Here is a 26,166-nt window from a genome sequence, read left to right as displayed (position 1 = left end):
CGAAATAACAAAAGAATTAAACTAAATACACTACTGGCCATTAAAAATGCTACACCAAGAAGAAATGCAGATGATAAACGGGCATTCATTGGACAAATATATTATACTAGAACTGACATGTGATTACATTTTCACGCAATTTGGGTGAATAGATCCTGAGAAATCAGTACCCAGAACAACCACCTCTGGCCGTAATAACGGCCTTGAAATACCTGGACAATGAGTCAAACAGAGCTTGGATGGTGTGTACAGGTACAGCTGCCCATGCAGCTTCAACACGATACCACAGTTCATCAAGAGTAGTGACTGGAGTATTGTGATGAGCCAGTTGCTCGGCCACCATTGACCAGACTTTTCAATTGGTGAGAGATCTGGAGAATGTGCTGGCCAGGGCAAGCAGTCGAACATTTTCTGTATCCAGAAAGGCCCGTACAGGACCTGCAACAGGCGGTCGTTCATTACCCTGCTGAAATGTAGGGTTTCGCAGGGATCGAATGAAGGTTCAAAAATGTTCAAATGTGTGTGAAATCTGATGGGACTTAACTGCTAAGGTCATCAGTCCCTAAACTTACACACTACTTAACCTAAATTATCCTAAGGACAAAAACACACCCATTCCCGAGGAGGACTCGAACCTCCACCGGGGCCAGCAGCACAGTTCATGACTGCAGCGCCTTAGACCTCTCGGGATTGAATGAAGGGTAGAGCCACGGGTCGTAACACATCTGAAATCTAACGTCCACTGTGCAAAATGCCGTCAATGAGAACAAACACTGTCTCCACATTCTCGTACACTATAATTACTCTACCACGCAAACGCTTGGGGTCACACTCATCTGGTATGAGACGTTCCCAGTGGGGTGTCCACTGGGGTTGGGTTGGGTTGTTTTGGGGGAGGAGACCAGACCGCGAGGTCATCGGTCTCATCAAATTAGGGAAGGATGGGAAAGGAAGATGGCCATGCCCTTTCAAAGGAACCATCCCGGCATTTGCCTGGAGCGATTTAGGGAAATCACGGAAAACCTAAATCAGTATGGCCAGATGCAGGATTGAACCATCGTCCTCCCGAATGCGAATTCAGTGTGCTAACCACTGCGCCACCTCGCTCGGCGTCGACTGGGGGCCAAACCACACAATAACCATGGGTTCGGTGTGGGGCAGCGGTGGGCTGGGTGGACTTCTGTCGCCTGTTGTGGGGATGTGAACCACTGGGAGCTACGGTGGGACGAAGACTGTCTGTCGTTTCTAGGTCCCTGGTTTAATAAACATGCATGCACACATAAATTTAATTATTATGACGTTAATAAGTCTCCAAGGAAATTATAAACTGTTGAACGTCTTAAAAGGGAACCGTTTGTGGTTGGAAACTAGAAATAATCTGATGAGTCAAAATTCACCAAAAGCTCGATCATAGACATTACGCTGTTGTTTCCACTCTCTGCAAAACATTTCGACGACCGACTCAACCGTCTTATCCAGATGCTGTGAGTTTTGCTGTCTGCTGTTACGGCAGAGAATAGTAAGGGGTTGAAAATTAGAAAATTTAATTAAAACTCATTCACCTTGCCACAGTCACAGTGTGGTATCAACGATGCCACGGCATAGTTTCAAAGGTTGGCACTACCACGAGACACCGACGGCAGCACCCTCTAGCTGGTGCTGTGCAGCTCTACAAACATCCCTACAGAGTCAGCCCATTTCATCAGGTGCAGCCAGCCAGGACACTTCGCTTCAACTTCGCACGACCTTGCAAGTTATGTATTCTTGTTGCTTGAGTAAAGGGGATTTAAATTCATACAGCAGTACCGACGTGTTTTACCTTTTCCTGATCCAACCCACGCGCTGCCTTCCAGGCGGGATACAAAACAAAGTGTGATCACGCCAGAGGTAGAAACGGAACCAGGAGATAAGTGGTATGTCGCAAATGGGTCCAGCCTCATCACCTTAAAACATCCAACCAAGAGAGAAGAGGACGAGCTCAGCAGAAAACAGCAGGGAACAGCAAACCAACGGAAATGTGACATGCATATTAGTTAGCTCACGCATATCCGGTAGCTCATATCAGGGAAGCTGCACAGCAGTTAAGAGCCTGTTAAGCGAATATAGCAGAATGACACATGCAGTCATTATGAACCGAGGATTACGTTATAGCCTCAAGTTAGATCCCTTTAAATACTTGAGCTTTCCAGCTCTCAAGGAGTTGATCACTCGGAACGATGGCGTTCACAGTAACAGCAGTCGATTCCATGATTTCGACACTGTAGCGTATCTATGTCCTAGATACTCTGTTATAGTGTACGAACCAGCCGAAGATGTACTGAGATGACGGTCTTCACCTGATGAACTTCACACCGCTCGCCGCCTACCATTGCTGATGGAGAAGAAGACTGTCTTCCGACAACACCACATCTCGGAGTGCGGAAAGCGGCAGCAGGGCCTCGTGGGGTCCACGTTACTGTTCAACACTCGGGCGCCGCCGATGCTGAAACCTACCCGGCCAGTAGGAAGGAGACCGATGGACAACACGACTTCCAACAACACCACATCGCGGATGGGTCATCGGAGGTCAGCCCGCATCTCGTGGTCGTGCGGTAGCGTTCTCGCTTCCCACGCCCGGGTTCCCGGGTTCGATTCCCGGCGGGGTCAGGGATTTTCTCTGCCTCGTGATGGCTGGGTGTTGAGTGCTGTCCTTAGGTTAGTTAGGTTTAAGTAGTTCTAAGTTCTAGGGGACTGATGACCATAGATGTTAAGTCCCATAGTGCTCAGAGCCATTTCAATTTCATCGGAGGTCAACAAAGAGTTCGCAGTGGGATCGAACACACTCCGGCAGCTAGTACGACGCCATTCGTGCTGGACCGTAGCCGCGTGGGCAGCGCGAGGTCACTCACCCTTCGCCTGGGCCTGCAGACGAGGAGCTGACTCGACAGCCGTCAGTGGGAACCCAACACGTAGCTGAATGAGGCATCAGCTACAAGGCCGGTGTGGAGCTGACTCGACAGCCGTCAGTGGGAACCCAACACGTAGCTGAATGAGGCATCAGCTGCAAGGCCGGTGTGGAACAACACAATTGTAAACATGGTTAATAAATAATTGAACTTCGAGAATAATTTACTAGCGTCAGAGACGATTCACAGGTACCCAGCTGCTATCCTGACTTCACGCAGTGGGAGTCTCCCCTCGCCCCCCCCCCCCCCCCCCCCCGGGTAGACCTATTGTTGGTGTCACGTCACTATAGAGAAGTTTGCTTCCTGACGTCCACTGCGCCCTTTGATGTTCTTTTGTTTCACAGGACACAAACTGATAATCCGTGAAACGCAACTTCCCTCAGCGCTTTCCAGCGCTGATGTACGTGATGTGCGAGATTTCAATAAATTGAGTGCCGAACCCCAAGCCTTATTTAAAGTGAAACCTCCATTCCTGTTTATTAGATTTCCTGATAGACTCTGTAGGGAAGCAGCCTACTCACGCCATATAGAATTCATATGCTTTCCATTGTGTGTCAAACCAGACCTCTGAAACTAGCAATGACGTCACGAATGCTGCTCAATACCTTAAAAGTAAAGTAAATAATCTGAAAAGTTAATAGCATGTCAGGAATGATGCTAAGATGATAATGTGTTAAGCTTCAGTTTAATAACTTCAAGAGTTTTCGAAATTTGGACGTTTTACGTAAAAATCATTGGCGCAACAGGAAGGAGCTAGAAACTTCAAAATTTATATTCGGATTCTTTTTTATTGTTATTTAATGGAAACAGCATGCTGGTTCTCACAAAGTAATATTTTGATTAAAATTCATGATTTTCTGCTTTTGTGTCCTAAGAGTATGGAAGCAAGATAGATTAAGTAAGTGATTAGATAAAGCTAGCCGCGCGGCTGCTACGGTCGCAGGTTCGAATCCTGCCTCGGGCATGGATCTGTGTGATGTCCTTAGGTTAGTTAGGTTTAAGTAGTTCTAAGTTCTAGGGGACTGATGACCACAGCTGTTAAGTCCCATAATGCTCAGAGCCATTTGAACCATTTTTAGATAAAGCTAGGATGTTTAGATGTAGGTAGAATGGAGATACGCTATAATAACAAAGATGTGAGAAGTTTCAAAAAGGTAGCTATAGAACTATAGCTGTAGCGTCTCTCCAAAGGGCAAGTTCAGAGCTCATCTATTGCGTGCAGTACAACTAAAATAATTCTCTCGCCAAAAGTATTTAACATAGCCACATCCGAATGAACAGATACTTACCTGTGTGCTGATTGTACAATTAAATTGAGAGCTTCATTGGCCTTCAGCAAATGAAGCAATTAATTATTTAGTAACTTGAAGTGGTGCTTTACTAGCCGAATGGCTATGTAGGAAGGCAAATGTTGTCGGTTGCGGCTTCGGCGGTCCGCACCGCGGCTATATAAATAAGAACGCTGCGAGCTGGAGTCAGGCCCCAGTTCTCTTCTACATTCGTATCAGCGCAGTCCGTGTCGGAAGCCGCGTCGCGTCTGTGCAGTCACAAGCAACAACCTTGCATGCCGTATTATGTAACTCGGTATGCACGGAACAATGAGTTGGCATTGGGGTAAAGTGTTAATTGCAGAACGACTCCAGTGATTTATTCGCAGTTTGCGTATGTCGTATTTTCACGTGTCGCCGCAGGACAGACCTACCATTACTAGCGTGGCGGTTGATGAGTATTAACATCAAATTTTGGCGAGCATTCACTTAGAACATTTACATCGATAACGGTTATTGAACAATTTCGTTATTTAGGGATAAAAGGATCCGTACAATATACTCTGAACAGTTCTGATAGTACAATAGCTGATAGTAGCATTACTTGGTTAAATATTTATTTGGAACTTTACGCTTTATCGTTTTCAGAATATAGTGAAAATTGTTATAGTAAACTGCATTTTCTGTGAATCCCAGACATCATCCTAAGTCCTCAGAGTAATGAACTTCAATGATCAATAACTTTATTTCTCCATCAGAGTGGGCACAGTGAAATTCAGTTGCAGGCATCACGTTTTTGCTAATCATGTTCTGGACGCCAACATTGTAGTTAGAGAGCCTGTGTTCAGAACGGCAACAATAGAAACTAAATTTTCCATCCGCCACCCCACAACTCCTTAATCATGTTGTCCCTGAAACTTGGAGTCTGCAGCACCATATTAGTCTCATCATATTTCATTTCATGATTATATTCGAGGCAGTGGTCGGCGACAGCTGATTTGCTTCGTTGTTTGAGTCTGGTGGGCCACTGACGTTCCTTGCATCTCCCCTCGACTCATCTGATCGTCGGCCCAACATAAGACGTGACACATTCGCATCGCTTTCAAAGACCTAGTTATAAAGAATGCTTTTTATATAAGTTGAAAGGAGCTAAATACACTGGATTCCACGTTTTCAGAGTATAGCGATCTTTCCGGATATTGGACCACCCTAAGGCAGATAAATAATTTTTGGTTTCTCTTCTTCGCACTGCCTCAACCCCTTTCTCATGTACACTACTGGCCTTTAAAATTGCCACACCAAGAAGAAATGCAGATGATAAACGGGTATTTATTGGACAAATATATTATCCTAAAACTGACATGTGATTACATTTTCACGCAATTTGGGTGCACAGATCCTGAGAAATCAGTACTCAGAACAACCACCTCGGGCTGTAATAACGACTTTGATACACCTGGAAATTGAGTCAAACAGAGCTTGGATGGCGTGTACAAGTACAGCTGCCCATGCAGCTTCAACACAATACCACAGTTCATCAAGAGTAGTGACTGGTGTATTGTGACGAGCCAGTTGCTTGGCCACCATTGACCAGACATCTTCCGTTGGTGAGAGATCTTGAGAATGTGCTGGCCAGGGCAGCAGCCGAATATTTTCTGTATCCAGAAAGGCCCCTACAGGATCTGCAATATGAGGTCGTGCATTATCCTGCTCAAATGTAGGGTTTTGCATGGATCGAACGAAGGGTACAGCCACAGGTCGTAACACATCTGAAATGTAACGTCCACTGTTCAAAGTGCCGTCAGTGCGAACAAGAGGTGACCGAGACGTGTAACCAATCTTACCCCATACCATCACGCCGGGCGATACGCTAGTATGATGTCGCCAAACACGGATACGACCATCATGATGCTGTAAACATAACCTGGATTCATCCGAAAAAATGGCGTTTTGCCATTCGTGCTCCCAGGTTCGTCGTTGAGTACACCATCGCAGGCGCTCCTGTCTGTGATGCAGCGTCAAGGGTAACCGCAGCCGTGGTCCCCGAGCTGATAGTCCATGCTGCTGCAAACGTCGTCGAACTGTTCGTGCAGATGGTTGTTGTCTTGCAAATGTCCCCATCTGTTGACTCAGGGATCGAGACGTGGCTGCACGATCCGTTACTGCCATGTGGGTAAGATGCCTGTCATCTCGACTGCTACGAGGCCGTTGGGATCCAGCATGGCGTTCCGTATTACCGTCCTGAACCCACCGATTCCATATTCTGCTATCAGTCATTGGATCTCAACCAACGCGAGCAGCAATGTCGCGATACGATAAACCGCAATCGCGATAGGCTACAATCCGACCTTTATCAAAGTCGGAAACGTGATGGTACGCATTTCTCCTCCTTACACGCGGCATCACAACAACGTTTCGCCAGGCAACGCCGGTCAACTGCTGTTTATGTATGAGAAATCGGTTGGAAACTTTCCTCATTTCAGCACGTTGTATGTGTCGCCACCGGCGCCAACCTTGTGTGAATGCTCTGAAAAGCTAATCATTTGCGTATCACAGCATCTTCTTCCTGCCGGTTAAATTTCGCGTCTGTAGAACGTCATCTTCGTGGTGTGGTAATGTTAATGGCCAGTAGTGTATTCTTGATTTTCACTGCATCGGCCTCTCCGTTTGATGCTCTGACAACCTATTCGTTCAGAACGCCCGTCGTTGGTGTTGTAGTTCTCCGGTAAGGCTACCCTTGCCTGAAAACTCTCGAGCCGTATGGAGCAGTCTTCAGCATCGACGGGTGGTGATGGCTCGAGGCGTGGAGATGCAGGTAGGCGGTCAGCGTGTTTAGCTTCTCTGTTTACACGGACCCACGGATCCGTCCAGTCTTAACTAAAACGTCGAGTAAAGGTATTTTGCCCTCTTTTTCAAGTCGCGCCGTAAATTCTATACTAAAATGCACAGAGTTTAAATGTTCCCGGAAGTCTTCGAGCTTTTCCGCACCATGTGGCCTCACGACAAAACTGTCGTTCACATACCAATAGAAACCCGTGGGTTTCAACTTGGTGAATTCTAGTTCAAAATGGTTTAAATGGCTCTGAGCACTATGCGACTTAACTTCTGAGGTCATCAGTCGCCTAGAACTTAGAACTAATTAAACCTACCTAACCTAAGGACATCACACACATCCATGCCCGAGGCAGGATTCGAACCTGCGACCGTAGCGGTCGCTCGGTTCCAGACTGCAGCGCCCAGAACCGCACGGCCACTCCGGCCGGCTGGTGAATTCTAGTGCCATTGCTTCAAAAGCGAAAATGTACTACCTATCGCCATGCCGTCTGTTTGTACATAATATTTCCTCCCGAACAGGAAATAAGTTGTCAGAACGTGCCTAAAGATTCCTGTGAAACAATCGTCTAATTCTTCCGCCTTGAGTTCCGAGGAACCAGAAAGTAAAGAGGGAGACTACATCGAAACTGAGCATAACATCCGTATCCTGGAGCTGCAATAGACTGAGACGCTGTAAAAATCGGCGGAGTTGTCAATGTGTGTTCGCACTTCCACACATATTTGCTAGGAACGCGTTTCAGGTATTTTACCAACTGCTGTCCAGGTGCACCAGGTTTACTAAGTATTGTGTATCAGTATATCATCATAGGCTATAAGGAGTATCCCTTAAACATTTCTAATGTTTACTTTCTCTTGTTCGTATATCACTTCCATTAATCGTTACCGGTTTTTGTTAATTGTAACAACTGAGACTTTCTTATCTTTCTATACTTCATTTCTAACATCTTATTACACTATAAAGCGTGGATGACCTATCCTAAAGCCGGCCGCGGTGGCCGAGCGATTCTAGGAGCTTCAGTCTGGAACCGCGCGACTGCTACGGTCGCAGGTTCGAATCCTGCCTCGGGCATGGATGTGTGTGATGTAGGTTAGTTAGGTTTAAGTAGTTCTAAGTTCTAGGGGACTGATGACCTCCGTTGTTAAGTCCCATAGTGCTCAGAGCGCTTTGAACCTCTTCTAAGTCCATGCACACAATAAAGTTACACTTTATTTCCTTTACTCTTGCATTATTAAGTGTAAGATCGAAATTTTTTCCCTCTTGTATTTACTTCCGCCGATTTATCGCCCACAATCACTCGAAATATTCTATCTGTTTTCTGCAAATTATTCTAGTCGGTAGATCTCATGTCTGAGATGTAAAACTTACTGACATTCCTCTTATTAATGCGAATGTACCTACTTCTTCCTGATAATTCCTTTCTCTAAATTTATCTCCACACTTGTCGGTGAGTCCTGTTTAATATACCTGGGTCAGTAGAGAAAGAAAGTCGTCGGTAACGCTGCCCCATCGCCTGTTGCTGACTTGTTTTACTTTTCATAATTTATTGCTCAGTTAATCTGAGACGGTACTACTTGGCTCAGGTTTCTTCCATGTCAATAATTAAGGTAGTGTTAGTGTGACCTCGTTACGTTATTGCGATCTGTGTAATACGTTTTCTCAATAGACATTCCGGCAGCCAGAAGCAAACTAGTCGCGTCGTCCGTACACAGGAGTAAGAATCCCCTTAACCAGATACCTTCCCCATACTATTAGCATTCTCCAAGCCTATACTATTCTCTAAGCGTTTCCTGGACACAGAATTTCTTCAGTATATTACTATGTGATAATAAGCTGTCTAAAACAGTTCATTCGCTCTCTGGTTCCCAGTATGGGTTCCAATAGTGCTTATAACGTTTTTCGTCCATCTCTTTATGTACAATTATAATTAAAGAAACACATTCTCGCATGGCCATTTGGCTGCCTGAAATATGAAACTTAAATTAAATAATTATAGTGAGTAGTTGATAAATTTTAACGATACACAATCCATAACTTGCCATTTGAATTGTAATATTAGCATGTAACTACACACAAAATTGTCTGTGTATGTTGGGAAATGTTCACCTAAAAGATAGACAGATAAAATCGTAATTACGTTTCAATGAGTAGAAGTCCCAATTTTCTTATCATATCTTTCTTTTCTGGGTTAGAGAAAAAAGACGTAAGGGAAACGAGACAGTTTCAAAAAATAAATATTACGAGAGCTTTTCTGGTTTCTTCTTGGGCAGCAGGTGACTTACCAGTTGCCGCAGCAGCCTCTGTGCCCTCTTCGTTAATCTCTATGAAAGCTTTGTGGTATACTGCATTCACTTTAAGACGTTTCTTGCTAATTCCAGAAAAATCAGCATCCTCCTCACTGAACATTTCAGTCATTCCAAGCTGAAATTGAAAAGATCATTATTTCAGAGCACGATTTTCGTGTACATTCGTCGTCGCCTCAATGGATAAGACATATTATCTGAAATGACAATAAAAGTTGTAAGTGCACTGAAAAATAAGATTAACAAATTTCTGACAATGGCAGATTGTTCAGCAGAGAATACGTCAAACGTTTGCATGAAATGAAAGGATGATATCACTACAATTATGTTCTACTTGCTTAGCAGCGTATTTAGTATATCTGAACCACGTCTGCTCATAGCTTTCACGTGACCAAAGTGGGCATAAATTACCTGTAACTTTTATTGGAATGAGACGTTACGTATGTGGACAATTTTGGCTGTACCGGCGTAGGATTTAAATCTCTCTCTTATCTCATTTTCACAGCACCAGTATTACATACGGAACAGCACTTCACATTGAATGTAATTAAGGAAGAAATTCAGTCTGGGTTGTCAAGCAAACGCCAAGGGGTTACTCAGTCATTCGTGTAGTAGAAAGTATTTCCACATGCAAATCTGCTAATAATCTTTAGGTGAAAGAAATGATAAATGTACAGTACAATAGCACCGTAGCACTACTTCAAACCAATGCAGACGCCACGGTTCCTTCTCGTAACAGGTTCACGTTCACCTTTCCTTTCTTTGAGTAGACATGAACATCATGCGTTGTTGTTGTTGATGATGATGATTTAGAATTGGCCTTCAGTCCGAAGACTAATTTGATTCAGCTCTCCATGCTACTCTACACTGTACAAGCCACCATCTCCAAATAACTACTGCAACCTACATCCTTCTGAAAATCTCTTTATCTCCATATACGATTTTTACCCCCCATAATTCCCTCCAACACTTTGCTGCTGATGCCTTCATGTTTCCTATTAACTGATTCCTTCCTCTAATCAAGTTTCTTTTACCCCCATTCTGCTCAGTTACATGATCACATGATTGTACGAGTATTTTCTACATTCTTCTGTAGTACCACATTGTATTCTCTTCTTGTCCGAACTGTTTATCGTCCACGTTTCACTTTCGTGGAAGGTGACACTCAAAACACTTTCAGAAAAGACTGCCCGGCAAATCTACATTCGTTGTTAACAAATTTCTCTTCTTCAGAAACGCTTTTCTTGCTATTGCCAGTCTACATTTTATATACTCCGTACTTCGGCCATCATCAGTTATTTTCTCCCCAAACAGCAAAACTCATCTACTACTTTTAGAGTCTCGTTTGATAATCTAATTCCTGGTTTAATTCTGCTACATTCCATTATGCTTGTTTTGCTTTTGTTGATATTCATCTTATAGCCTCCATTCAAGATACTGTCCATTCCGTTAAACTGCGCTTCCACGTCCTTTGCTGTTTCTCGTAAAAACACAATGTTATCGACAAACCTCAAAGTTTTTGTGAACTTTCATTCATTCTCAAAATTTTTCATTGGCTTCCATTACTGCTCGCTCAATGTATAGCTGAAAAACTTCGAGGCTAGATTACTATCCCACTCCCTTCCCAACCACCACTTCTCTTTCATCCTCTCGACTCTTATAACTGCCGTCTGCTTTATGTACAAGATACATAACTTTTCGCTCTCTGCTACCTTCAGAATTTCAAAGTGTATGTTCCAGCCAACACTGTCAAATCTACAAAAGTTACAAAGGTAGATTTGCCTTTCCTTAATCTGTCTTCGAAGACATGTCGTAGGGTCATTATTGCCTCGAGTGTTCTACATTTCTCCGGTACCCAAACTAATCTTCCCCCTAGGATGGCTTCTACCATTTTTCCCATCCTTCAGTAAATAATTCGCGTTAGTACGTATTTTACAACCATGATTTTACTAAACTGGTGGTTCATTCACACCTGTCATGACGTGTTTTCCTTGGAAATGGAATTATTATTATTATTTTTTTTTGACGTCTGAGGAAATTTCTACTGTTTCTTACATGTTGCAGATCAGATGGAATAGTTCTGTAATGGTTAGTTCTCCGAAGGATATAAGTAGTTCTGGCTCAGGTCTTTCACTGCTCTGTCAAATTTTTCTCGCCGTGTCATTTCTCCTGTCTCATCTTCATTTACGTTCTCTTCCCTTTCTATAATACTGTCTTCAGTTTCATCTCCACTGTACAGTCTGTACATATATTCCTTCCACCTTTCACCTTTCCCTTCTTTGCCTAATATTCGTACAGCTGCTCCTATTTTTCGAAAGGTCTCATTAGTTTTCCTATCGGCAGTATCTATCTTTGCTTTAGTTTTATGCTTATATATCTTTACATTTGTCTACTAGCCACTCCTGATTAGCCAGTTTTCACTGCCCATCAGTCTCATTTATTAGATCTTTGTATTCCCTTTCGCCGGCTTTATTTGTCACATTTTTAAATTTTCTCTTTTCTTCAATTAATTTCAATATCTCCTGTGCTATCCAAGGATTTCTACAAGACCCTATTCTTTTACTTGTTTCAGTCTCTGCTGCCTTCACCATTTCAACTCTTAAAGCTATCCATTCGTATCCTACTACACTTCTGACCATTATAATTGCTACACCAAGAAGAATTGAACAAATATATGATTTTGAACTGACCTGTGATTACATTTCCATGCAGTTTGGGTGCATATATCCTGAGAAATCAGTACCCAGAACGACCACCTCTGGCCGAAATAACGGCCTTGATACGCCTGGGCATTGAGTCAAACAGGGCTTGGATGGCGTGTACAGGTACAGCAGTCCATGCAGCTTCAACACGATTCCACAGTTCATCAAGAGTAGTGACTGACGTATCATGACGAAGCAGTTGCTCGGCCACCATTGACCAGACGTTTTCAATTGGTGAGAGATCTGGAGAATGTGCTGGCAAGGGCAGCAGTCGAACATTTTCTGTATCCAGAAAGGCCCGTACAGGACCTGCAACATGCGGTCGTGTATTATCCTGCTTAAATGTAGGGTTTCGCAGGGATCGAATGAAGGGTAGAGACACGGGTCGTAACACACCTGAAATGTAACGTCCACTGTTCAAAGTGCCGCCAATGTGAACAAGAGGTGACCGAGACGTGTAACCAATGGCACCCCATACCAACACGCCGGATGATACACGAGTATGGCGATGACGAATACACACTTCCAATGTGCGTTCACCGCGATGTCGCCAAACACGGATGCGACCATCATGATGCTGTAAACAGAACCTGGATTCATCCGAAAAAATGACGTTTTGCCATTCGTGCACCCAGGTTCGTCGTTGATTACACCATCGCAGGCGCTCCTGTCTGTGATGCAGCGTCAAGTGTAACCGCAGTTGTGGTTCCCGAGCTGACAGTCCATGCTGCTGCAAACGTCGTCGAGCTGTTCGCACAGATGGTTGTTGTCTTGCAAACGTCCCCATCTGTTGACTCAGGGATCGAGACGTGGCTGCACGATCCCTTACAGCCATACGGATAAGATGCATGTCATCTCGACTGCTAGTGATACGAGGCCGTTGGGATCCAGCACGGCGTTCCGTATTACCCTCCTGAACCCACCGATTCCATATTCTGCTATCAGTCATTGGATCTCAACCAACGTGAGCAGCGATGTTGCGATACGCTAAAACCGCAATCGCGATAGGCTACAATCCGACCTTTATCAAAGTCGGAAACGTGATGGTACGCATTTCTCCTCCTTACATGAGGCATCACAACAACGTTTCACCAGTCAACTCCGGTCAACTGCTGTTTGTGTATGAGAAATCGGTTGGAAACTTTCCTCATGTCAGCACGTTGTAGGTGTCGCCACCGGCGCCAACGTTGTGTGAATGCTCTGAAAAGCTGATCATTTGCATATCACAGCATCTTCTTCTAGTCTGTTAAATTTCGCGTCTGTAGCACGTCATCTTCGTGGTGTACCAATTTTAATGGCCATAGTGTATATTCCTTTACCTTGTTGCAGATAATCTTTGCCTAAAGCCCCCTCTGAAACTATCAACAATCTCCTATTCTTATCTAGGTCACATCTCCTTAACTTACTAGATTTTTGCAATTTCTTCAGTTTTAATCTATAATTCATAGGTAATAAATTGTTGTCAGAGTCCCCATATGCCCCTAGAAATTTGTTACACACTAGAATCTGGTTCCAAAATCTCTCTCTCGCTACTAAATAGTCTTAAATCTTCCAGTTTCTCCTAGTCTCTTCCTCGTACGCAGCCTTCTTTAATGAGTCATGAATGAAGTGTTAGCGATGATCAAATTATGCTTTGTGCAAAATTCTACTAGAAGGCTTCCTCTTTCATTCCTTTCCGCCATTCTTCATTTACCTACTATTTTTCCTTCTCTTCCTTTTCTTTTTATCAGATTCCAGCTCTCCATCACAATTACATTTTTGTCTCCCTTGACTACATAAATAATTTCTGTTATCTCATCATACATTTCTTCAATCTCTTCATCATCTGCAGAGCTCGTTGGCATAGAATCTCGTACGATTGTGGAGGGTATTGCCTTCGAGTCAGTCTTTGATGCGATAAGGCAGTCACTTTGCTGTTCATATTAGCATACCCACATTTCTATTTTTTTTATTCATTATTATACCTACTCCTGAATCACCCCTACATGATTTTGTATCTACACCCATGTACTCAGCTGACCACAAGTCCTGTTCTTCCTGCCATTGAACTTAGTAATTCCCCCAAAATGTGGAGTGTCTGTAATCTACGAGGGCGTTCTGAAAAGTAATGTCTCCAAATTTTTTATTCTGTTCTCAATATCGATTGAGGTATTACATGCCATGCATAATACTCGGTTGACGGCCTTCCTTTAGCTGACGTCCGCAGCTCGTGGTCTCGCGGCAGCGTTCTCGCTTCCCGAGCACGGGGCCCCGGGTTCGATTCCCGGCAGGGTTAGGGATTTTCACCTGCCTCGAGATGCCTGCGTGTTTGTGTTGTCATCATTTGATCATCATTTATGAAAGTGCCGAGATTGGCCATTTGTATGGGCTCTGATAACCGAGTGGTTCAGTTCCCCACAAACCAAACATCATCATCATCAACATGATCCTTCGCTGACGTTAGTTGCTACTCTCTGCCGCTAGAGGACTCCGAATTGTAGCGTGTTACACGGCGGTGTGTAACGTAACTGTGTCGGTGCGTGAGAAACAGCGAGCTGTAATCGAGTTTCTAACCGCAGAAAAGTTCTTACTTAGGTGATGTACCCTCCCCTTCAGCGCTACAATGACAGAACACACAAGGTTTGCGACGTCTGCAACAATCTGACGCCTTGGGTTTACTGTCGTCGATCATCCTTCATGTGATCATCCTCATCTTTACAGAATTTGAAAAACACCTTCAAGGACTCGACTATGATAGTGATGAAGCAGAGATGAGGTTGTGGCTCCGTCAACAGAGTCAAACATTCAGTGAATGTGTCCAGAAATGAATATGTAAACATGAAGAATAAAGATGTAGAATGTTACTAAAGTTTATTTTATTTAAACAGCTTGAAGAGTTATCGCATAGAAAATTCGGATCCATTACTTTTCAGCACGTCCTCGTAGTACTGCTAATAAAAATAAAATTCTACTAATTTCATTTGAGGGTATAGAAAAAAAAATTATAAAGTAAATATTAATTGAACCACTAAGCTATAGTGTAGTCATAAGAAGGCTAGTTTGCAACGTTGACTGACTGAATGCAGATCCCCTGCAAGCGTTTCTTAGATAAGTTTACAGTTACAAGGAGCGATCAAAGACTTTCCGTCTGACGGTGTTTCTGCTCGAATATGCAACTTAGTGCGACTCCAAAGTGGATATATAAGCACCGACATGTAAACAATGGATTTAGTGTGGCATTCGTGCCTTCCCAATGTACATGAAGTAATTGCGGAAATGACGTGAATTTTGGCGACGTTATTACCAAATGCGCCCATTCAGGACCAACGTACTGTTGTTTTCTTGGCCGCCGAAGGCCAAACACCGGCAAACATCTATAGGAAAATGAAGAACGTGTACGGAGCAGCACGTACGTCGAAAATCAACTTCGACAAGGGACGCTGCTCTTTGATTATTACTGACGTCCTCGTAACGTAAATCTCGTAATGCAGATGTTGTGCCAACTTACGTGGGAGATGTTCGAGCACCCGTCCTATAGGCCTGATCTCTCCCCATGACGGCTTCGGAGACCTCCAAGGATTGGTTCAACCTGGTGAGTCGGTGCAATGGTTGCCTCAATTCTCACTGCGATTTTGCATGATTGCATTATAGATTCTGAACTGTACGGGTTTCGAACGGAAAATTTTTAATAGCCCCTTATATACGGCTATCAGTGAGGAGTTCAACTAGCAAAGGGATCGAACGTACGTAAAAGAGAAAATTTTATTTGTGGTCCCCGTTAGATAGCGCTACAGAGCTGAAGGACATGAAATCGGTAGTTGAGAAGGGAACGAGACAGAGTTGTAGCCTATTCCCTACGTTATTAGGTCTGTACACAGAGCAAGAGAAGAAATAATAGCTTTAACGTTTTAAACATGGCGGCTTGGTTCAGTGACCGCTTATAAATTAAAGTTGAAACAAATGAGCCCTCGGTCACAATGTTTAGTCTTATTAACCAGGTTTCAACACTTCTAAGAGGGCCTTCATCAGAATTTAAATGATTAAAGTGGCCTATAACATAATTACTAATTCATGGGAAAAGAGAATTTTTTATATAAAAGTGTAAGTACTGATTAACAATAAAAGAAAGAGACAGCACTTACATGTCACGTATAAAATAAATAACAGGCCAGAAGGACTTTTGTCACAATTTTTTTTTAAAAGAATGCATGAAGGCGAGCCACTATGGTCTGCTCATATCTATAAAGCCACGGGTAGCATATAGCACAGGTGGAATGGAATGGATACTGTCCTCGTACGAGGCTATAAATTGAGCATCAACAGTGGTAAAACTAATGTGGTGCAATGTAGTCGAATCAAGTGAGGGAATGCTGGCTGTATTGGTTAGGAAATGAGACAAAAAAATAATATATCAGTTCACTATTTGGACAGCCAAATAATGGAAGAAAGCTGATACAAACGGGGTTTAATATACACACTCACAACAGCAACAAAACCGTTTCTGAATAAAGATAAATCCATTAAAATCAAGTATAAAAAGTATTTTCTGGAAGTATTTGTCTGGATTGTAGCCTATTAAGAAGTGAATCGTGGACTACCAACAGTAGAGACAAAAGGAGAATAGCAGCTTTTGCAAAGGTTGTTACAAATAATTCTGAAGATTACATCGATAGATCGAGTAGATAATTAACAAGTGCTGCAAATAATAAGAAGTAAAAGAGATTTCACGATACAGCCCGACTAAAAAAAAAAAAGGAATACGTGGATAGGATACATTCTGAGGCATTGAAGAACGGTTGATCTGGTAATGAAGAGGAGAGCGAGGGATAAAAATTGTGGAGTGGGATCAAGTACCGATTATAAAAAGCGGGTTCCAGTCGACCAGAAAAGTGAAGCGCGAAGAACGGGAGCAGGAAACTGAATGAAACTGTTTGAAGATATGTGATTAAAAAATCTGGAGACATTTACAAATAATTTGGCAGTTTGAACCCATTCATCAGTACGACATTGCAACCCTCCTGTCTGGATCAGCTAATGGTAGAGAAATTTTTATGTGATAGACGTGTTCAGTTGTATGTCCACATTCCAAAAATTTTTCAGTGATGTCCGATTTATTAACCACCTGACAGTACTTCCCCCTTGGCTGAAATGTACGCGTTCCACTGATACGTCGTGCAACCACTCAGGTCGTAAAACTGATTTTCTTCCCACACTCCTGCAGCAGAAATATGGCAGTTTTTTTTATTTTAAGTAACCTGGGTTTTTTTAATCCCGAAAGAATGTATCACTCCGCAGCGATGTGCTCACTGCTTTAGAACGCGGCCGATTAAAACTGTATCCTGGGTGGGACGCTAACCTCTAACCATACCTTCTGCTGGCAAGTTCTTACTAACAGAGCCAACCAGGCTTGACTCACAAACTGCCTTGACACCTCAGTTTTGCCAGGATCTCTCTCCTACTATCTAGATTTCAGAGATGCTTTTTCATAGCTCAGTCTGCCCACACAGTTCCCATGAAAGGAAAGGATCGTAGACCCTAGACTGACCCGGCACAGCGCTTATTTCTCTTACGACACAACCACAAAAGAGCTTCACAATGCAACAATCGGTTTCGACCAACCTGTAATCATCATCACACTAAAAGCCCATCCTGTAACCTGTGTCGAGATAAATACTACTGTGCACGGTGAACCTGATTCAACCAACAAAATTCTGGAGAGTTTTCAGTGGTATTTCCTGATTATTTTGAGCCAAGGGATCGTTGCTCTCCAGTGGCTCGTATCACAGCAAATACATTTCGCTTGAATTCTTACCCCCATTTACCTTAGCGCTGTATTAAAAATTTTTGCACGACAGCACAAATGTCGACGATATGCGCTTGGTGTTTCGTTCGGAAACAAATTTGTTGCATAGAGTCACCGTATTTACCGTGGTCAAAATTCTGGGGAAGATAAGAGTAAGCTACAGCGAAAGATGGGTTACATAAAATGTGTACAAGAACCAGGAGGAAACACGAACGTAGTGTTCGGATTAAAAACGGTGTAACACAGCGATGTGGACTTTCGCCCGTAATGTTTAATCTGTTACATAGAAGAAACAATGACGGAAATAAAAGAAAGGTTCAAGAGTGGGGTTAAAATTCGGGATGGAAGGATGACTCGTGGCTGCCGCATCGCGGTCGCGAAGTGGGGTCGAGGCAGTTCCAGATAAGTTTTACAGCCTGACGATAATTTATGGATTTATAGTTTTAGCTTGACGATGTCCACTATGGACAAACGGCAGAGACTGTTATTCTGAAGAAGGTTGGGTTATCCCGACTGAAACCTAGGCAAATTCTAGGTAAACGGTGCAACTGAGGCTGTTGATTATTAAAATTAAAATTAACAAGGAGAAGGGTCAGGATGATAGGACGTCTGTTAAGAGATGAGTGAATGACTTCCATGGTGCTAGAAGGATCTGTAGAGGGCAAAAACTGCACAGGAAGACAGAGATTGGAATACATCCAGCAAAGAACTGAGGAGGTAGGTTGCAAGTGGACTCTGAGATGAAGAGGTTGGCACAGGGGAGGAATTCGTGGCGGGGAACATCAAACCAATCAGAAGAATGATGATTAAAGAAAAAGCATCAATCTCTATAATGACGCACGGAATGAGGCTGGAAAGCTGGTCCCGGTCCATGTGACTTGTAAGGCTGAAAATGTTTGTCCCCAGTTAATCGTAGGGGAGGGGATTACCAAGGACACGCTACATTCGCTGAAAGAGCGGGTTTTTTTGAGATGCGGACATTCAAGATCGGTTTGAATTCAGCTTTTTTTCGTATTTTAAGGAAACAGGTTGGAAACAAAGTGAATTACCTTGTTAAGCTACTGTTCTTTGTGTGTGTGTGTGTGTGTGTGTGTGTGTGTGTGTGTGTGTGTGTGTGTGTTCCTACACTCACAAGAAACATTAGATTCTTCTTTTAAAGATTTATGTCTAAGAGTTTATTTTTTGGTGTTTTGTGGGCTACAATTAAACAATCTGTAGCAGTTAGAAAGTGTAGATACCAATAAAGCCACTACAACAATGTGACAATCAACAATGGCCAACTTGTGCTCCCAGTCATGTGACACACAAAGGAGTACCCCCCCCCCAACCCATACTATAGGAGCTGTGCAGATATTTACATTAAATACTCAGCCTTCCACGTGAAGCGTAAAAGGAGCTACGTTCAAAGAACCTCTAAAAGTGTCACAATGATGGGGAGATCTAAGGTATCTTCGCAGCTAATGGGAGAAAGCATTCCAGCTGCCATTTTATTCGGTTGGACGCTTGGACAATAGCGATAACGCCAATAGTCGGAAAGTGTGCTCAACGATAGCGAAGTCCTGAGTACTTAAATTTTTATTTTATTTGACCTTTGTTGCCGCTGCACCATACTTCCAGTCCTGGATAATACATGCAGTCTCACTGGCTGCTGTCAAGAGAGGGGTTGGCCTCTTTTAGCGGTACTGGTGAATAACTGTTTGGATCACTGTCGTACCGTTTTAGCTTCATATCTGAAGAGAGATTCAGCTGCGATTTACGTTTGATATCCTTACCATATGTTTCAGCCTGGTTTTCTCTCTGTTACTCATCCATCATTTGGGCCGGTAATGAAATTTTTCCACGAAAAAGAGAAAAAATCACGCCATTGGTACCTCTGTTTACGTTTTGATTCTAACGTTTCATACGGGCTTTCCTGTAACAGCCAGGAAAGAGTTGTGGAACTTCGTGGAATGAGAGTAACATTATATTATTCGCGCGCTGAAAACAAGGTATGTCCATAGATCGTACATCGAACAACATTGCTGAAAGATTTAACTAAGGTTTCAAGTAGCGTACCGACCACACATGTTAAAAAGCGTAGTGCTGCACGAAAAATATGCTCCAGCAACGGCGCTCAGACAGCCTTGTAACGGTCCACAAATTAAATTCAACGAAGGACAAGAAAATTTAATTATGTTACCAGCGACAAAATTTATACACTTCTCAATAACTTAAATATTGACGTCAACTGATATAGAAATAATTATTAAAATACTCCTGACCAAATGTAATGTTTCCCTAAGGAACGTTTAGCTATCGGTTCTTCTTGCGCCATATAACACTGCTCATTATTAACAGTTTTACATTTGTATGACTATTTTGCGTTTAATGATGCTTACTAATAGAACAACTGAGAAATACAGCAATTTCATGGCAATGACAAACTGTAACGTATCAAAAATTGCAGTCGTTTAATATTATTTTTAGGTATCAGAATAGCACTTACGTCCGTGAGTGGTCCTGAAAGTGATGTTGCGTACTCCATTTTGAATTTAGGTAAATATACGTATACTTCAGGTTTGTACATTCTGGACACTATATCTTGAAGAGACACATTCGTAAGATTCTTCTCGACATCTGGTAGGCCATTTAGCTCTCTGGGTAAAATTATCAGCATACTAATTCTGTTGGCCTGATGTACGAAATGAAACCAAAGAAGAAAAGCGCATTAACACTACACAAATGGCGGAGCAGAGCAATCAGCTAGAGAAAATGATTCGAGGGCTATTCGTTTGCTAAGGTCGGACCGATAGCCAAATGGAAAACCACAGCGAAAATCCCCTGAAGCTGCGCACAGATAGGTTGGGCAGTGCCTCTAGTATTTCCGTCGATTGGGTGACGTTGCTGTTTCCAGTTCTCAGCGCGCTGGGAGCACGTAAAGGTGCCTACAAAATAGTGTCTCCAACGTTTTTGATTTTCGCTGTGGTTTCTATTTCCCGACCGATCGGACCTTTATGAACGAACAGCCCTCGTATAATAATAAATATTGTATGCTAAACCATGTAACTTAATTCTTATTTTACTGCTTTAGTCTGCAAAAACCACGTAACTGGACAAATATTTAGAAAGGAGTCGCTATAAGGAGGCTTAAGTCATTAATACATCAATTAACCTCATCATAAAACACGGATGTCACTGAGTTTCCTCTGTACAGAGTGTCCCAAAAAGAATTATCCGATTTTGAATAGAATAATTTATTAGGAAGAAGGGATTAACACCAAAAAATTGCATACTAAATTACTCAGAAAAGACATAAGTTCATAAAAATCCATCAAAAATGTTCAATATGTCCTCCATTAGCTGCACGGACGACTAATAGCCGAATTCATCCCAAACTGAGCGTGTCTTCTGTCACTGAAGCTACAGCAGCTGATATTCTGGTTTACGTTCATGAATCTCACGAGGTAAGGGAGGAACGTAAACACATTGTTCAACATATCCCCACAGGAAGAAATCACATGGTGCTAACTCAGGGGACCTAGGAGGCCAAGTGTGTAAAGCCTGATCTCGTGGTCCTGTACGCCCAATCCAACGTTGAGGCACGTTGGCAGTGAGGAAACTGCGCACGTTGTTGTGCCAGTGTGGTGGCGCTCCATCTTGCTGATAAATGAAATCATCAGAGTCAAGTTGTGGGAATAACCAATTCCAGAGCACTGCACGATATGATTGTCCTGTTACGGTTTCTTCCTCAAAAAAGTAGGGTCCATAAACCTTGCTTTGCGCAACAGCACAAAAAACATTCACTTTTGGTGAATCACGTTCGTGTTCAGTTGTTTCATGAGGATTTTCGAGCCCCCATATACGCACATTATGACGGTGTACAGCACCGTTAATGTGGCAAGTTGCCTCATCGCTCGATATCAACCGTGACATAAAAGTGTCATCTTCCATGTCCTCTAGAATAGCATAGCTAAAGTGCACTCGCTTCACTTTGTCAGTACCGTGTCTCCAAGAGCTTATACCAGCTATAATCGGTACGGTTTGAGGGCTAAACGACGCCGTAACGCACGACGCCACACTGTCATGCGCGGTAACGCAAGTTGTCGGCTAGCACGAAGCGTAGACTTGCGAGGGCTCCGCTCAAATACTCGTCGGATTCGTACCACTGTTTGTTCAGGTACGCGTGGTCGGCCAGGACTTTTGCCTGTACAGAGACACCTTGTTTCTTCAAACTGTTTATACCACCGTCGAATGTGGTGGTTTAGCACGAAATCGAATATGAAACGCCCGCTGAACTGCGATCTCTGACTGAGTACGACTGAATTCAGTAACACAATAAGCCCTCTGTTGCGCGGACGCCATATTACGTGAGACTGGCTGCACGCTCCAGGTCAGCGCTCGTAGCGACATCTAGCGGATTTCTTCTGAAACTCTAGACCATGCCGATTACATCTAGCGCTGTTTCAGTTACCTAGTGACATTTGTCTCAATATTATTAGAGGTTAAAATCGGGTCATTCTTTTTGGGACACCCTGTATATTGAGGTGGCAAAAGTCATGAGATAACGATATGTAAATATGCAGTTGGTGGTAGTATTGCGTTCACAGTGCATAGATGAACAGTACTCAGGTGAGTCATGTGAAAAATTTTCCGACGTATTTACGGCCGCACGACGGGAATTAACCATCCACCTTCTCCAGTACGCCGATGACACCGCCTTTCTTGCCCTCGCCCCCACCCTGCAGCTCTCCCAACACCTTCTCCAATCCCGTCTTGACCGGTTTACCGCTTGGTGTAACCAGTGGTTTGATGCGGCCCGCCACGAATTCCTATCCTGTGCTAACCTCTTCATCTCAGAGTAGCACTTGCAATCTACGTCCTCAATTATTTGCTTGACGTATTCCAATCTCTGTCTTCCTCTGCAGTTTTTGCCCTCTGCAGCTCCCTCTAGTACCATGGAAGTCATTCCCTCATGTCTTAGTAGATGTCCTATCATCCTGTCCCTTCTCCTTATCAGTGTTTTCCACGTATTCCTTTCCTCTCCGATTCTTCTGTAGCCTCATTTATGGCCATCCTATCACACTCACCCCCACCCTCAAGTACCCTGGCGTCACCCTCGACCGTCGCCTCTCCTGGACCCCCCATCTCTGGACTACCCAAGCCAAGGCATGCTCCCATCTCCTCAAGCTCCTTTCTGGCCGCACATGGGGTCTGGACCCCTCCACCATTCTCCACACCTATAAATCACTCATCCACCGTATCCTCTGCTATGCTCGTCCCACCTGGATCTCCGCCCCTCCTACCTTTTACAAATCCCTTCAAATCCTGGAACAGCTTGTGCTTTGCCTCGCCTATTGCATCCTCCTCCCTCCCCCACATGGATCCTCTATGACCTCATTCCATTCCTGCACCTCTTCCTTTTCCTCGAACGGATACAGATCCTCTACACCTCCTGCAAACTTGATTGCCCTCACCCGCTTGTCTCTCACATCCTCTCCCACCCCTGTCCTCTGCCGCGCCTGTATTCCCACATCCCACCTGCTCTCCATCTCTCCACTCTCCATACCCTTGCCCAAGGTGGCTTCTGCCAACTCCCCCTCCCTGATGACACCCTCAACCCCTCCATCTATCCCTCGTACCAACTTTGATCCTCCCCTTCCTACCCCCTGTGTTTTTCCCAAGGGCACCCTGTCTCCCTTCTCTCTCTCTCCTCTCTTCCTCCCGCCCTCCTCTCCCCCTGAGCTTCCCTTACCCCCCTCCCCTACCTTCTTTCCTCCCCCTCCCCACTCCTCTGCCACTGGAATCTACACCCTCCCCCTCTCCCTCCTCCCCAACCTTTTCCCCTTTGGCAGGTCCCTGGTCTCAAACACGAACAGTGAACATTTGTGCGCTGGAGATCATCGCCTAGTGTTTGTGTGTGCCATTGTGTTAGTGATTCAGTGTTTCGTCGTTTGTGCTCCATCGTTCATGTGTGTAATTTCTGTCGTCTCTGTTCGTGTCCGAGTGCAGAACGTTTTTTATTTGGACACTGCACCTGTGAACAGTTTCATGAATTTTAATTTTTTCTGTCTACTGTTGTTTATCCACCATGTTTGTTTTGTTTTTTGATGTCTCCTTTTGTACTGAATGTCTTATCTGTGGCCGAAGAGCGGCGTAGTTTTGCCGCTGCCGGCCTACCTTTTAAGAGGTTTCAAAATGACAATAAAGAAAAAATAAACGAGAATTTACAGACTATGAACACGGAATGGACTTGGAGCCAGACTTAGTGTTACGAGTGTGTCGAGAATACCAAATTTCAGGTTTCTCACCACAGACAACGCATGGCCGACAGCATTCATTTAGTGACTAAGAGTAGCAGCGTTTGCGTAGAGTTGTCGGTGCTAACAGACAAGGAGCACTGGGTGAAATAACCGCAGAAATCAATGTGTGTCGTACGACGAACTTATTCGTATCCATTAGGACAGTGGTGGCGAAACTTGGCTTTAATGGGCTATGGCAGCAGACGACCGACCCGAGTGACTTTGTTAACAGCATGACATCGCCTGCAGTGCCTCTCTTGGGCATGTGACCTTATCGGTTGGACCATAGACTGCAACACAGCAGCCTGGTCAGATGAGTCCCGATTTCAGTTGCCAAGAGCTGATGGCAAGGTTAGTGTGGTGCAGATCCCACGAATCCATGTACTCATGTTGTCTACAAGGCACTGTGCAAGCTAATGGTGGCTCCATAATGGTGTGGGCTATGTTTTCGTGGAATGGTCCAACTGAACCGATTATTGACTAGAAGTGATTATATTCAGCTCCTTGGATACCATTTTCAGCCATTCATGGACTTAATGTTCACAAACAACGATGTGCCATGTCACCCGGCCAGAGTAGTTCACGACTGGTCAGAAGAACATTCTATACAACTCCAGCGAATGGTTTGGCCACCTAGATTGCAGACATTAATCCTATCGAACATTTATGGGAAATAATCTAGAGGTCAGTTCGTGCACATGATTCTGCATCAGCTTCACTTTCGCAGTTATGGACTGCTATTGAGGCATCATTGCTCAGTATTTCTGCAGGTGACTTCCAACGACTTGTTGAGTCGATGTCACATCGAGCTGCTGCACTATGCCGGGCAAAATGAGGTCCGACACGATACTAGGAGGTGCCCCACAACTTTTGTCACCTCACTGTATGAGAATTGTTATGAAAAGAAGCACTCCGACTTCTTATCAATAGTATTGTGTGTATAACTTGAGAAGTATTAAAATGTTGGTGGTTGGCTTAGTAGCTATGAATAATAACGTTACTTTAGATTCTAGTATGTGTTAATCTTATTATTAATTATTTTCACATTGATTGTTAAAGCAGAAATACATTCTTGTTGTCATCATATTAGTTGTGGTACTCGCACAATATGATGTTTTATATTCTTCTTTATTTTATTGTATGAAGCTGCATGAAACTGATTTACCAGTAAAAAAATTATCACATGTACAGTGTTGTGTTTTCTTGGACAAAATAAAATACAACATAATGAAGATTTAAGTTTCACAATAGTATACGTCCTTTCGGTTTGTCTGTTCAAATTATTACAATTTCTTGAAACTTGCTGCTTTCACTTTGCTTATGCAAAGGAAAATATCAACTTTAAAACATTCAGTAGGCCACAATTTCTCTTAAAGCTGAGACGAATCTATGTTTCGTATCTTTGTTTGAACTTGAATGAAACTGATTGCTTTATAATTATGTTTTCCTCCTGTCTTCAGACGAAATACCTTGTACGGAAGCAGGAGAACCTGAGAATTAAGTTCATTTATCTCAGCATACATAAAACTGGCCCTGACGAGCATGGTGTCCACATCTTTGGCTGGCTGTGATGGTCGGTAGAAAGGCAGAGGTTCTGTGAGATATTTGTTGAACTGTATGCTCCAGTTGCCCTTGAAATAAACCGCATTGACCAGTACCATACGAGTGCGTTCACCAAGAGCACCTGAAAGAATTGCTTGTTACTGACATTTGAACATCATCCACTCTGTCATTTATTCACACATAGTGTTCCACAAATTCCGTCTTGAAGGACAGGATTCATAGAAATGAAATACATTCCATTATACAATAATAGGGAGAAGTAGTCAGTGCAAGCTACTTTTGTTAACTACATTAATAAAACATTATGACCAGTACTAATATACTCATACTGATGATGTTAACTCTACTAGATTTCCCGCTTATTTAGATGAGATCGCTAACGTACTGAAATATGCTCACTATTTTTTATTTACTTAAATTTGGCATATTTCATGACAGTACCTTTTCCGTGAAATGTTTACAAGATGATATTTGTCCTGGCTTCAGTCGTCT

At 43.4% G+C, this 26,166-nt stretch overlaps 1 protein-coding gene across 2 annotated transcripts in view; it reads right to left on the bottom strand.

Moving 5' to 3' along the window:
• Nucleotides 1-26,166, bottom strand: part of LOC124777212 (serpin B8-like) — a 99,183-nt gene that overhangs the window by 21,647 nt on the left and 51,370 nt on the right. For both annotated transcript variants that reach the window (XM_047252526.1, XM_047252527.1), the window contains exons 5-7: nt 25,581-25,795; nt 20,319-20,504; nt 9,329-9,467 (exon numbers count right to left, since the gene is read on the bottom strand). In XM_047252526.1, coding sequence (XP_047108482.1) covers nt 9,329-9,467; nt 20,319-20,504; nt 25,581-25,795 — 540 coding nt within the window. The remainder of the gene's footprint in view (nt 1-9,328; nt 9,468-20,318; nt 20,505-25,580; nt 25,796-26,166) is intronic.

This window comes from Schistocerca piceifrons, chromosome 2 (genome assembly GCF_021461385.2).
Source record: "Schistocerca piceifrons isolate TAMUIC-IGC-003096 chromosome 2, iqSchPice1.1, whole genome shotgun sequence".
NCBI lineage: Eukaryota > Metazoa > Arthropoda > Insecta > Orthoptera > Acrididae > Schistocerca > Schistocerca piceifrons.
The sequence above is the reverse complement of the archived record's forward strand: the minus strand, read 5'-3'. Positions and strand labels throughout refer to the sequence as shown.